Genomic DNA, 13,675 nt, shown 5'->3' with positions numbered 1-13,675 from the left:
AAAGTGTAACATCATCCTAGTAGGCAGATCACTAACACTAGTTTCCATTCTCAAGCTTGAGAAAAGCAACCGGTTGCTAAACCAAATGAAATTGTAGGCAAAAAATTATCAATTTTGTTTTTAAGGTTAAAATATTAACCATAATTAATATTAGAGAAAAAGTTGTATGGAAACGTATATAACACATCATATTTGAAGATAAGTATATATATACTTATTTATGCTATCATTTATGGAAATTTTTGTGTAAAGATGTATTATATAAATACATCCAATAGATAATTGATAACAGATTAAAAATGTAATTTAAATTAAAATTTATTGCTAAGCAATAGCATTTACAATCATAAATGTATGTATCTCCATATATAACATATTTGATTACATTAACATTTAAACATTTATAATATAATTTTAATTATAATTATAAAAAAAGAATAAAATCCTGACTTAAACCTTTCAATAACAGGAAGAAGGGGAAGAAGGCAAAATGGCGAGAAACTTGATAGTTCGATCCTCTTCTATGTTCCGCAACGCAATAGAGAATAGGGTTCGCCCATTCTGCAACTACCTTCGCTTACAATCACATTCATTCTCTCCATCCACCACTTTAACACCTCACTCTTCCTTACCATCTCTCTTCGCCGCCGCCGCCGCCGCCTCCTTTTCGCCGCCCAGTCACCGCTCTCTCTCCTCCTCCCCACGTTAGTTCCCTCTCCTCCTCATTCCTTTCTCAATTTTAGATCATATAATTAATCAATTAATTTATTAAGTTTTATTTTAGTGATTATAGATAAATATCCAAACCAGTACTCAATTGTTCAGTGTCCTAAAAATTAGTAATAAAAAATGCTAAAAGTATTAATTTTACCAACACTTGATATCTCTGGATCATTTCGGGTTTTCAAGTTTTCCATAGAGCAAATTGGTATATGCACGAATTTTGAGGAACCAAAATAAGTCATCATTCTTTTCATAATTAATATAGCTAATTAGCTATTTCCATGTGTTTAAAATTTAGCTATCGAGTGTCTGATTTATCTGTAAGCACGAAGATTACAAAAAAAATAGTGTGTGACTATAATTTGTTTAGCATATTATGTTTTTATTGAATATTTAGAAGAATTGTAACCAAGTTTATTTAAAAAAAAAAGTGTACTGAGTTCTAATAAGATAACGTTAACTTATTTTCAGCTTCTTCCGACATTGTCCTTGTTAATTCAGAGGAAGAATTTCAAAATATCCTTAACAAAGTTCAAGGTACGTGTTTATTTATTTTTATGCCTGCTTTTGTTTATAAGTGTTCATTCCCTTGAATTGTTTTTGTAAATGTCCTTTCTTCTTTGTTGTATTATTTGTTGATATGAATGAAGTTTCTAAATTGCTGTACACAATTGTAATTGTGACGACAATATTTTGGTTTTGGTAGTGTTTGCTACTGCATTGCAGCCATAATTGCAGTCCTGTTGGTTGCAATTTTTTGCTATTGCAGTAATTGAAATTTGCATAATTACTATGGTCGTAACCTCAGCCACTATAATGTAAAGCTCATGTTTTCTTTTTCTGCTGGAAATCTCTTACACAGACAACTCATTAAATGCTGTCTTCTATTTCACTGCAGCTTGGTGTGGACCTTGTAAGTTTTATTCCTTTTGTTTTGTTCACTATACTCTTTGGATTTAGTTATACCGTTTTTTTTGTTTCAATTTTACATCAGTGAAGTGTGTAAATGACCACTCCAAGAGGTTCATGGGAAGATGACCACAAAAGTAAATTTAAAATTAAAACGAATATTTGAAGTATGATACTTCTCACATGTAAAAAGAATTGTAACTTAATCCGCATATGGTTTTGATGCAGTCTACCTTCCTATGTGAGAAAATGCACCATGAAACTCATTTTTCTTTTGTCCATATCATCATTAGTCCAATTAGCATTTATGTGCTACATGTAATGCAGTTTTGCGTGGAGTCTCTATGAAAGCAAACCTCAAGTGAGTTTACTGAACAAATCCAAAATTATAGGCTGGTAAAGTGAACAAGCTCCAAATTATAAGAGGGTGTTAGTATAAAATCCCACCTATTTCTGGCAGTCTCAGCCTCCTTGAACCTCCCTGTTTTGGGCCTTCCTCCGTTTACCATTAGGTTCCAGTTTTGTTTTCCTTTTCTATCTCGTCCTTTTTTCAGTGGCTAAATTCTGTCTTTCTATCTTTCCCATTTAAATAACTTTGACAGCCATTTTTACGTAGATCAGTAATGGTTTACACCTTATAGCAGACAACACTTCTATTAGTTGGTTATTATTTAGGCCATTTATTAGTTTTATTTTCTTTCCTCATTCCATTGATTGTTAATTGTTTGTTTACAAATAGTTGACTTTTGGTTATCACATTTGTATGATATCTATTTATATTTATGATAGAGCATTATGACATCCTTTGATTCATATAGCTGACCCCACCTTGTGAGAATAAGGCTTGGTTGTTGTTGTTTCGTTATTTTAAATTATCAGTCATCCCACTATTGCTATGTAGCATTTTTTGGGTTGGCTTCTCTGCGCCACTATCTAGATTGACTACTTAGTTAAAGAGGATATAATTATCTTCGAAAAAATACTTGCAAATTTAAATCACTAATCACACTGTAGTAAACTGTAAAGCATTTCTTACTTAAGATTTTAGTTAAATAATAGATACATGGGCTTAATATCTCCGTAGGAACTCTGCAACTGCATGTAAAAGAATCAGAAGGAGAATTGGAAATACAAATCTTTCATTAAAGCTCATGCATTTCTTGCAGGAATTTCTGTTTAAATCACTGTGATCATAGCTGGTTCCTCTTCAATCTTTCAAACATTTCTTGAGAAACCATCTCTGTTTCAATATTTTCTTTCCACACAGGACTGCTGCTGTTTGCTAAACTCAAAAGCATATGTTGTGGTGTGATAAGAACTGGTCCAATTCGTTTCTAACCTATATCTGAATTACGATAGTTGGTTTGTCCACTGATACCTAGTTAAGGATGGTAATGGGTTTGGATGGGTCCTGGTGCTGCATGATAGAAACACGGTGATGGATATGAATGAAGAGCAGCCCAATAGGCCCACAAGGATTAAATACAAGCCTAAATGGTTTGCTGATTATGAGTAGGAATAATAATTATGTTTTAATAGTCTGAATCAAATGGGCTTCAGTATCAGCCCATATTAGGAAAACCCTAAAGTATCTCCTTATAGTATTTAATCTGAACTTTTGAAGGAAATGTTATGCAGAATCAATTATCCAGTGTAGTTGCCTTAGTCATTAACTCTTCTTTATTATTATCTTAAGTAACGTGCATCACTGCATTACCCGAACCTACCCCAGACCTGTGTTGATACTCGCTAGGTCTGCTATCCACGGGTCCTTGGGTACCCAGCAGGTCTGCGAGTACTCACAAATTCGAAAAACATAAAAAATAATTGCAAGTAATTTATGTAATTGTATATTTGTTTTCTACAATCTTATATGTTATTTAGGTAATTAATGAGAGAAAATTTATAAAATATATTTAAAGTTTTAAACGCTTTTTAAATTGATTATTTCAATATTATGATGTGAAATTGATTTAGTAAAATTGTTCAATCAACAAAATAATGGATTATACATATCAATTAGAGTAAATTATACTGACACCCCCTGAGTTTTAGTGAAATTACACAAACTACCCCTCACTCTTTTACACCTACACAAACCTCCCCTAATTTTTGTACTTTCACTACACTGATTACTCTGCATAAGACATAAGTGTAATCTTTTAAACAAAAAATTTGACAAATGCAATTAAGTTAAACAAAACAGATATATTGTGGAGACAAGTCAAAATAATATATGAGTTAATATTTCTTTATTATTTTTGGTTCGTTACACTATATTATAAGAGCTATTTAAACAATATTTCTTGAGAATTGTTATGCATTTTGTAACAAAAAATAATAAAGATACATTGATTTGTATATTATTTAGACTTGTCTACATAATATATCATATTTTGTTTAACTTAATTGCATTTATCACATTTTTTGTTTAAAAGATTACACTTATTTCTTTTCTTATGCAGGGGTGGTTAGTGTAATGAAAGTATAAAAAACTAAGGGAGGTTTGTGTAGGTGTAGAGAAGTAAGAGGTGATTTGTATAATTTTACTAAAACTTAGGGGGTGTCAGTATAATTTACTCTATCAATTAACAACATAACATCACTATTCACTACTTAATAATATAACATTAGTGTTTAATAACATAATGCGGGTTTGAGTACCCGTGGGTCTCAATGACCCGCGGATCTAAAAATATAGACCTAGACTCGACCCATTGTAGGTATTTTTTGCAGGTACCCATGGGAAACGGGAACCCATTACTATTCCCATACTTGGTCTGCCAAACGTCCTTCTGGATGTTGGAAAATTTCCATAAGTTCTCTTGACTGACAACTTCAAATTTACAAAACAGCTTTTTGTCCTTCTTCTGGTTGAAAGTTTAGTCTTTTATTAAAACAGCTATTAAGCTTGTGTAAAAATTATGTGGATGATAAATATATTGATAATTTACTTGGAGGTGGTGGTTGTGCTTGATTGATACATGCTTATTTTGCTAAATATATTCTATCATACAAAAATATTCTCACTGTACTATTGTATATTTCTCTGTAGGCAGATTTATTTCTCCTATTGTTGGGGATATCAGCAAGAAGTACCCTCATGTAACAACATATAAGATTGACATTGATCAGGTAAGGAAAATATTTGACGGTGTAATGCATGGTTTTAAAATGTGAACTGAATTACAATTTTTGTATTGGAAGGTCACTTTTTTAAAGTATTAAAAGGATTCTACTGTCAGTTTTTAGATTTAGAACTTTAAATTAAAATAGCTTAAATTTATGTTATATATAACGAACCAAAGTATAAATTATTTTTTAATATTATAATGTAGGACATATACACCATTGTAGTTAAAGTCAATAATTCATTTTATATTAATTGTTATTATATTAAAAATATATAATCCACAAGCTAACAACAATAGTCTAAGATATGTACGATAACATTGCTTTTTAATAACATTGATATTTAAAAGAGAATAAAGTATCTCATGGTATAAGGAGATAAATTATCTCCTCCCACCAGTAAAAGTATGACATGTGTCATGTTTAGTCATTTTCTACAAAAATATTTCTAAAACTAAATAAAATAGTACATATATCATACTTTTACTGGCAAAAGGAGATAACTTATCTCCTGGTATGAGTATGATGAGATACTTTATTCTCTATTTAAAAACTGATTGCTTAATACAAGAACTTTATATAATCAATTATTAAAATATTAATACATAAATTTGAAAATTTACTATACTTCCCACCTTTTTTCCCTTGCTACTTTGGCTGGTTTTCAAGTTTTGCTGTTGCCTGTAATTTTTTTTGGGTGGCAGCCATTGCGATGTTTCCTTTTTGGGATTTAGTTTTTTTCACCTCTCTAGTCTTGTTTTAGTTTTCACTTTGTTTCTTCTATTCTAGCAGTGCATTTTTTGCAATGGGTTGTAATTTTTCTTGTTTTATGGCATCAAGAAGTTCCATGCATCACAATGGCTGAAATTTTTACCTTTTCACCCCATGTATCACAGGAAGCAATTCAAGGCACATTGGGCAAGTTACAGATTACATCTGTGGTAATTTATTGAATCTTATAGTTAGAAATTTATACGTTCAATTGTTCAAGTATTGTTGTGGAGATAACAACTTTTACAATGTATATACAATATAATCTGACAGTGCCTATGAATTAGATTTGCCATTCGTTAGATGAATATAGCTCTACAACTGGAAATTTCAGTAATGAATCCTTCAGAGTTTAATTGGCCAGTTATCTTTTTTAGTAACGCATGTCTCAACTTGTTTGCTTCATTCGTTCTGGTGTTGCTTCAATGATTTCAAGTTTCAACTTTATTAGACCCTCTGTTGCCTTCTCATAGCTCCTTTAATGGATCAGTACTTCACGAGTGAAACTAGGGTTGTGGCAAAATTAACTCAACATAGGATATACTTACAAAGTTACAATCATATATGCCATGCTCATATTTTAAGAACCAGTTATGGTTTGTACAAAAGCATGCTCAATTAGCTATGCTATGATGTTGTTTCATTTATGAGTTGACCTTGCTGTTTTATCTGCTTAGATATCCAAAGATTTGTGTTATCTAACAAGTGTACTGTAGCTTTGATTTGTAATTACGGAATCAGCAAGAATTTTTGGCAATTTTGGAATATAATGAATCTCACTGGTTTAACACGATTGGTTCAATTGCTTAGTTGTAACTAAAATTCACACATCACATTTTGCGTTTATTAGTACATTGAATTTACTAAAACCTGTTTTATTATGCTTGCCCTTGCAAATTCTGACCTGCTGTCCGCATCTGGCTTAACATAGATGTTTCTTCATATCTCCCTCTGGAAGCACGATAACATAATAATGTTTTTACCTTGCTGCAGCCAACACTCCATTTCTTTCAGAAAGGGAAAAAGGTTGATGAAGTTATTGGGGCTGACATTACGCGATTGAACTATGTGACCGAGAAACTCTTCCAGTAATCCATCCTTCACAGCTTAAATTCATTTTTGCTTTTGTCAATGTGATACATGCACTGTGAGGCTTGCTATTTCCCTTCTTCCATTTGGTGTTCAATTGGTTGCATTTCAAGTGGTAGTACTCTGCGCTGAATGTGATTACTGGCCCGTTGTACATTGCTGCTTAGATTTGATATCGGATCACGAATTTAGTTATGCAGTGGTAGCACACTTAACTGGACACCCCACATTCAAACATACATGATACATGTTTACATTGATATGCATATGCAAAGACATTCTTGCTTATATGGTGAATTATTGCATTTTGCTTTAGTAAGAGTATTGGAGATTTGCTCCGTTGAGACTTGAGATTCTACAATAAGTATTAACTAATTAATCCAACTTAGAGGGTGTTGCAATTTTAATCAAAATGGTGCTTTACACATTTAGATTCCTGGATTTGGGTAGAGTTCCCTGCCCCACTTTTTTGTATTTGGGTGCAACTACTTGTTGAACTGTAGAACTTTCTACCCAAATTTCCTCTCAATTCCACCATTTGAGTTATGCCATAAAGGCTTTTTTTGGTACTATTAAGAGTATCCCTTCACCCTTTTAGGTAAGGAATTAATTTCTTTCGTGATGACTGCCCCTTCCAACAAGTGTCGCTCCCAAAAATTGAACCCTTAACCTTTTGGTGACCTTGAGGATCTAGCGGGGCTTTATACCATTAGACTAACACCTTGTTGGTTTTTTAAATAAACAATGTGATTCAATCAACTGAGATTTGAGATGCTTCTGCTTCTTCACTTGATTCTTTTGGGCAACATAATTTTTTATTTGTTTGGTATGGAGTTTTGGCTAACAAAGTTCTGTGTTTCAGGAAGGACTGACTTTGATTTTTGAGGAAGGAAAGAAAGATGGTTGTGAAGTACAAATTGATAAAAACTGCAACTGCTTACAGATTCTTTAGGTGTCATTCCCGAATAGGTTCCATATATTTTGTTTAATATTGAAATGTTATCTATATTCATCAAATATTGTATTTTTGAATTTCCATAAAAAAATAGAGAATTTGAATATTTGTGTTGGACATGGCTCATGGGTTAGATATTTGTGGTGAGTAATGCTTATATTTGGATAGCATATTGTGAAGTTGAATGTTTCTAAAACTTATCATTTACCCCTTTATTTACAGGTTTTGCATTATGGTTTTTGAGTGTTATTTTCCAAAGGAGGGGATTCACTTACTTCAGGTGTAAGTTAAAAAATCTATTCCACATCTTAGTTATTTATTATATGCAAATCTAATAGTTCAGATTTATTGATTATTTCAAATCACGTGAATCATTAGATTTCCATAGAATGAATAATTAAGATATAGAGTAAGTTTATTTTAAGTAAATCCTTTTTTTCTTTTGTCTTTCCAAAATGACAAGTTCATAGTATATATGATTTTTGTGTTGTTCAATAGTCTCTATTATTTTCATCTTAGGCGGACTTCACAAAAGGATTTTTTTCTTGACATTCTAAACTATTTATTGGAAAATGGCCAAGACTCATATTCAGTAGGTTTCCTCTATATTAAAGTCTTACCCATATAAGACTTAGCTTATACTCAATTACACGATAGTCTAAGACCTTGTTTAATCGCCGAAGCATTACAAGTATAGAGGACTATTAAGTATGGGGAACAAGACCTATCCTTATTTACTCATCTTGTGTGGCCCAATCATATAGGATTGGGTTCATCGGATTTAATGATGACTATTTAATATTTAGGGTCAGGTAGATGATAAACATTACCCGATCCGACAAGTCTTATGGTTATCTATTTATCATATTTGTGTGTTTCCTTTCAATTCTATACAAAGTAATAACACATTTTTGGTCGAAAGTATCATTAATACTCTATTTTTCATTATATATACATGATTAACAATATATTTACATATATTATTATATATCATAATAGTAAATAATATTGTGAAGACTTTATCTAAAATAGGTACATATTATATTTAATCAAATATAAGATCGGGATCACGTTCAAAGGCTGACCCAATCAACATTTAAGGTTGGGTTAGTTTCGGTCTAGAACCAAATTTGGGTTCAAAAAATGACTTGACCATCATTTAAGGTTGGATAAGGGGTAAGTCTTACTCAACCGACCCAGTCTATGCTCACTCCTACTACTAAGGACACAAAATTGGGATCATATGTAAGCAATGGCCATTTAACAATTCTAAGATAAAATATTGAATTATGTCCAATATCCCTTCTATCCTCAAATGTTTTGGCTTATTGATTGCTTGCTTAAGAGTTAAAGACTATTCATTCCAATTGGATTAAGTTGTTGTATGGTTTAGTTTAGTTTGATTTTCTCATTATATATAGTTATATATTTCATGATGGTAGTAGCTGAGTTAAGATTTTAAAGACTTTATTCGAAATCAAATAGCAAGAAACTATTGTGAATTTTATTCATTGAATGAATATAATTAAGTAGATTAAATGAATTGACTACAAAGAAATTAACCAACTTATTATATAGAAAATATAAGGGACTTAACTCTTAACTAACTAACTAATCTATTTTACATATATTTTAATCATGAAAATACAAAAGGTAATTAAGTTTAAACTAATTATTACTCAATACAATATTATTCTATAATACCAAAATATATTACAACACTCCTCCTCAAATTGGAGAGTATATGTTGACAACTCCTAACTTGGATAAAAGATGATTGAATGGAGAAGGCTCCTTCGCAAGGGTCCTCTTTGGCATTTTGATGCATTTGTTGGTTGAACTGTTTGAACACTTCTATACCTAGCTACTCTTCTCCAATCATACCATACACTCCAGAAAAAATAAAAAGAAAGATTGTATAGAATGAGAGTAAAAGAAGCCTTAATTAGTGAAACTAAAAATAATAATGTTGTTCACCAAGAACCAACAAAATAGAAAGAAGATCAAATGATATTATTGCTCAGGAGTACCATCTTGGTTTTATGAAGAATATCTTGCTACTGACCTTGGCATGGTTTTGATGAAAACACTAAGATCACCCAAAAAAAAGGAAGAAGACTTTGAAGACAATGAATCTACCCTGAATCTTTTATATACTTAGTCACAATGCTCAAAGTGAAAAACCAATTTTGAAATCAATTGGAAACTTAGAGTCAAAAGAAATTAATTTTCAATATGCTAAGTAACGGGTTACTTGACCTGAGTAACATGTTATTGGACCTGAATAACATATTACTTGAATTGTGTAATAGTGACTAAGAGGTTACTATGACTGAGTAACAGGTTACCCAAACTAAGTAATGAGTTACCCAATAAAATAACAAAAAGTAACCAATTATTTAGTTGGACAAAATGTTTGGGTGATTGGTTACTGCTTGCTATAATCTATTACAGAGAGCTGTTACACCAAACTGAACATCTTTCATCCAAAACAAATGGGTTTCATTCCAAACGCCTTGTACCTTTGTAATAGGGATATAACGACTAGTTAGGAGCCTATTTAAACGCCTTGGAACACCCAAATTCGTACAGACTTGAACATACAACTTTCATACAATCTTTCAAAAAAATCTCTATACTTTGTTCTTGCAACTTCAGTTTTAAACTTTTAGAATTTTCTGAAGTTGCAACCAAGTGTTTTTCTCTGAGTTTTCATACTTAAAACACTAAGAGCATTGTGTACTATATATTTAGAAAGATACTAAGGTTTGCAAGAAATATCATTGTTATATCTTGTAAGGAAATTCTTGCCTAGTTATATCCTTCATTCAATTGTTGTAAACTTTTCAGCATAGGGTGTGCGAAAAATGGGAGAGTGTTGCTTAGAAGAGGAAGTCTTCTAAGTGTGTGAAATATTGGTGAGTGTGTAATTTACTTATAATCCCGGGGAGAGATTTGTAATTACAACTCAGAATATCAGTGGAAAATTTCTTATGCTGCAAGAGTACTAGACGTAGCATTTAGTGGCCAAGAAGGTGAACCAATGTAATATTATTGGTGTAACTCCTCTCTTCTCCTTTCTCTCTTAATTTTTACATCCTGTACTTGGTTAATTGTTTACAATATTTCCGCTGCTACATACTCTCAACATTTTTACTACAAGAAATTTTAAACATGACTAGAAAACTACTTAAGCTTCCTCTTAGTTTGCCATCATGATATGAGCCTATTAGAGCCAAACAAGGATCATAGAGGCGTCCAAGGACTTGGAGGACTTATGACAAGAGCAATGGTAAAAAGGACACATCAAACACCTAGGCAACTCGTTGGAATCATTGTGAATGCAAATGCAAATTTAATTCATGAAGAGTCCAAATTAATCAATTATCTCATTCAAATGGAAGACTTGTTGAAGAAGTTATTTTTAAGTCATGTACTTTAAATAGAAAGTCAGTTTTGTTAGTTAGCATTTGGTTACTATAAATAGCAATGTTGTAATTGTTAGTTCACAAGAAAATCAATATTCAGAAGTTCATTTCCTATCTCTTACTCTTTAATTCCTTTGATCAATTTCTTCTCTGCTACACACCTTCTTGAGTTTCTTAACTCCAACAAATTGGTATCAAGAGCTTAGGTCATACAACACTAAGATCCTCATCCAGATTCTCTTCTCCTATCTTCTTTTCCCTTCTCACAAATAAACATGGCACAATCAAACACAAACTTCACAACGATACTTCCGGTTCTTGATGGAAAGAATTGGAATCGGTGGAGCATTCAAATGAAAGCAATTATGGGCTTTCAAGAAATCATGGAAATTGTTGAAGATGGATATCCAGATCTCACCACAGAACCAACAGAGCAACAACGAGCCATCTACAAGGAGAACAAAAGAAGATATTGCAAGGCTATGTGCTTAATACATCAATGTGTGGATGAAGCCCACTTTGAGAAAATCGCAGCAACCAAAAACTCACAAGAAGCTTGGGGAATCTTGGAGAAATGTAACAAAGGGGCAGAGCAATTAAAGAAGGTTAGATTGTCAACTATGCGAAGACAATATGAGTTGATGCAGATGGAATCACAAGAGAGAGTGGCACAATATTTTAACAGAATCATCACTCACACAAATGCCATGAAGGCATGTGGTGAATTGATCTCTGACCAAAATATTGTAGAAAAGTTCTTGAGAACACTATCACCTTGCTTTGATCACATTGTGGTAGCTATTGAAGAGTATAAGAAACTTAAAGAAATAAGGGTGGAAGAATTACAAGGCTCCCTCGAGGCTCATGAGCAGAGGCTCATTGAGAGAAATTCAGAAAAATCATCTGAACAGGCACTACAAGCACAAGTCTTCAAAAGAGGAAGTTATAATTCCAGATTTGGAGCAAGAAACCGAGAAAAGGAAGAGATCACAATTCTAGACACTTGAATATGGAACAAGAAAGATCTGATCAAGAAAAGCCTACAAGCTTCACAAGAAGAGGTAGCTTCAATACTTGGAGAGGAGGAAAAAGGAAGCTGGATAGGAAGAAGATTAAGTGTTTCAACTGTAACAAAGTTGGACACTTCTCTAATGAGTGTCAAGCACTTCCAAAGCAGTTTGACACTCACAGCAGGCACAATAATGAGGCTCATATGGTGAAAGAAGAGATGGAAACCAAGGATGATGACACTCCTGTGCTATTGATGATGACAACAAGCCAAGAGGATAGAGGTGAAGAGACCTGGTACATTGATTCTGGTTGTTCTAACCATATGACAGGTCATAGGGATTGGCTTGTCAACTTTGACTCAAGCAAAAAAAGGAGGGCCAGGTTTGCTGACAACAGGTCCATTCAAGCTGAAGGAATAGGAGATGTAATAATAAAGAAGAAGAATGGAAAGACATCAATGATCACTAATGTGTTGTTGGTTCCTAATATGAAAAACAACCTCATAAGCTTGGGACAATTGCTTGAAAGAGGCTTCCAGTGAAGATGCAAAATGGATACATGGAGGTTCTTGACAAAGCAGAAAGAAAAATTCTGAGGGCACCTCTTACTCAGAATAGGACCTTCCAAGTGAATCTCAATGCAATTTAGTCACAATGCCTCAACACTGAAATCTTGGATGATGAGACTTGGCTATGGCACATGAGATTGGGTCATCTTAACTTCAAAGACCTTAATCTTTTGCAGTCCAAAGAATTGGTTCTTGGTTTGCCTTCAATACAAATACCAAGAAGAGTGTGTGACAGTTGCATAGTCAGCAAGCAAGCAAGATCCAGTTTCAACAAGTTCACTGCACCTAGAGCACAGAGCATATTACATGTTGTATACTTAGATGTATGTGGACCCTTGGAGGTTCCTTCTCTTGGTGGAAACAAATACTTCCTCACATTTGTAGATGATTTCAGTAGGAAGCTTTGGCTATACTTGATCAAGGCAAAAAGTGATGTCTATGCCACCTTCAAAATCTTCAAATGTATGGTTGAAAAGCAGTCTGAAAAATCACTCAAAATTCTAAGGACAGATGGAGGGGGTGAGTTCACTTCAAGAGAGTTTGAAGATTTCTGCAAGCAAAATGGAATCATACATGAAGTTACAGCACCATATACACCTCAACATAATAGGGTTGTTGAAAGGAGAAATAGGACAATCATGAACATGGTAAGGAGTATGCTTAGGAGTAAAAACTTGCCACAAGGCCTCTGAGGTGAAGCTGCAACAACTGCAGCATATGTTTTGAATCACTGCCCAACAAAGAAATTGTCACACAAAGTTCCTGAAGAGGTATGGACAGGGATCAAACCATCAATAAGACACTTTAGAATTTTTGGAGCTCTATGCTACAAACACATTCCTGACCAGAAGAGGAGGAAATTAGATGACAAAAGTGAAGCAATGGTCTTTGTTGGATATCATCCAACAGGGTCATATAAGCTGCTCAATCCAAGAACAAATCAAGTGATGCTGAGTAGAGATGTGTACTTCATTGAGTCAAGATCTTGGAAGAATGAAAATCAAGGACCAATTCCAAGTTGTGAACAAGTACCTGTTGAATGGAAAGATTATGATGACAGAGATGAGCCTTTATCAGTGATTGAAACCA

The 13,675-nt window shown here is 33.1% G+C and overlaps 2 protein-coding genes across 4 annotated transcripts; both read left to right on the top strand.

Moving 5' to 3' along the window:
- Nucleotides 1-437: 437 nt before the first annotated feature.
- LOC109341077 (thioredoxin O1, mitochondrial-like) lies at nucleotides 438-7,716 on the top strand. 3 transcript variants are annotated; one of them, XR_002106886.1, is made up of 7 exons: nucleotides 438-704; nucleotides 1,195-1,260; nucleotides 1,586-1,636; nucleotides 4,688-4,767; nucleotides 5,661-5,705; nucleotides 6,529-6,682; nucleotides 7,487-7,716. XR_002106886.1 is itself a non-coding variant. In XM_019578880.1 (7 exons), the coding sequence occupies exons 1-7, from the start codon at nucleotides 491-493 to the stop codon at nucleotides 7,494-7,496; spliced, it is 561 nt and encodes a 186-aa protein (XP_019434425.1). In that variant the 5' UTR covers nucleotides 438-490; the 3' UTR covers nucleotides 7,497-7,716. The 3 variants fall into 3 exon arrangements, 2 of the variants coding, with proteins under 2 accessions (XP_019434425.1, XP_019434426.1); XM_019578880.1 differs by having other exon boundaries at nucleotides 6,529-6,623; XM_019578881.1 differs by lacking the exon at nucleotides 7,487-7,716 and having other exon boundaries at nucleotides 6,529-6,804.
- Nucleotides 7,717-11,282: 3,566 nt separating this feature from the next.
- Nucleotides 11,283-12,014, top strand: LOC109341078. Its single transcript, XM_019578882.1, has one exon. It carries the CDS (start codon nucleotides 11,283-11,285, stop codon nucleotides 12,012-12,014), a length of 732 nt encoding a protein of 243 aa, XP_019434427.1.
- Nucleotides 12,015-13,675: the final 1,661 nt, after the last annotated feature.

Source organism: Lupinus angustifolius, unplaced genomic scaffold, assembly GCF_001865875.1.
Source record: "Lupinus angustifolius cultivar Tanjil unplaced genomic scaffold, LupAngTanjil_v1.0 Scaffold_359, whole genome shotgun sequence".
Taxonomy (NCBI): Eukaryota; Viridiplantae; Streptophyta; class Magnoliopsida; order Fabales; family Fabaceae; genus Lupinus; species Lupinus angustifolius.
Note: the sequence above shows the minus strand (reverse complement) of the source record. Positions and strands in the feature narration are given on the sequence as shown.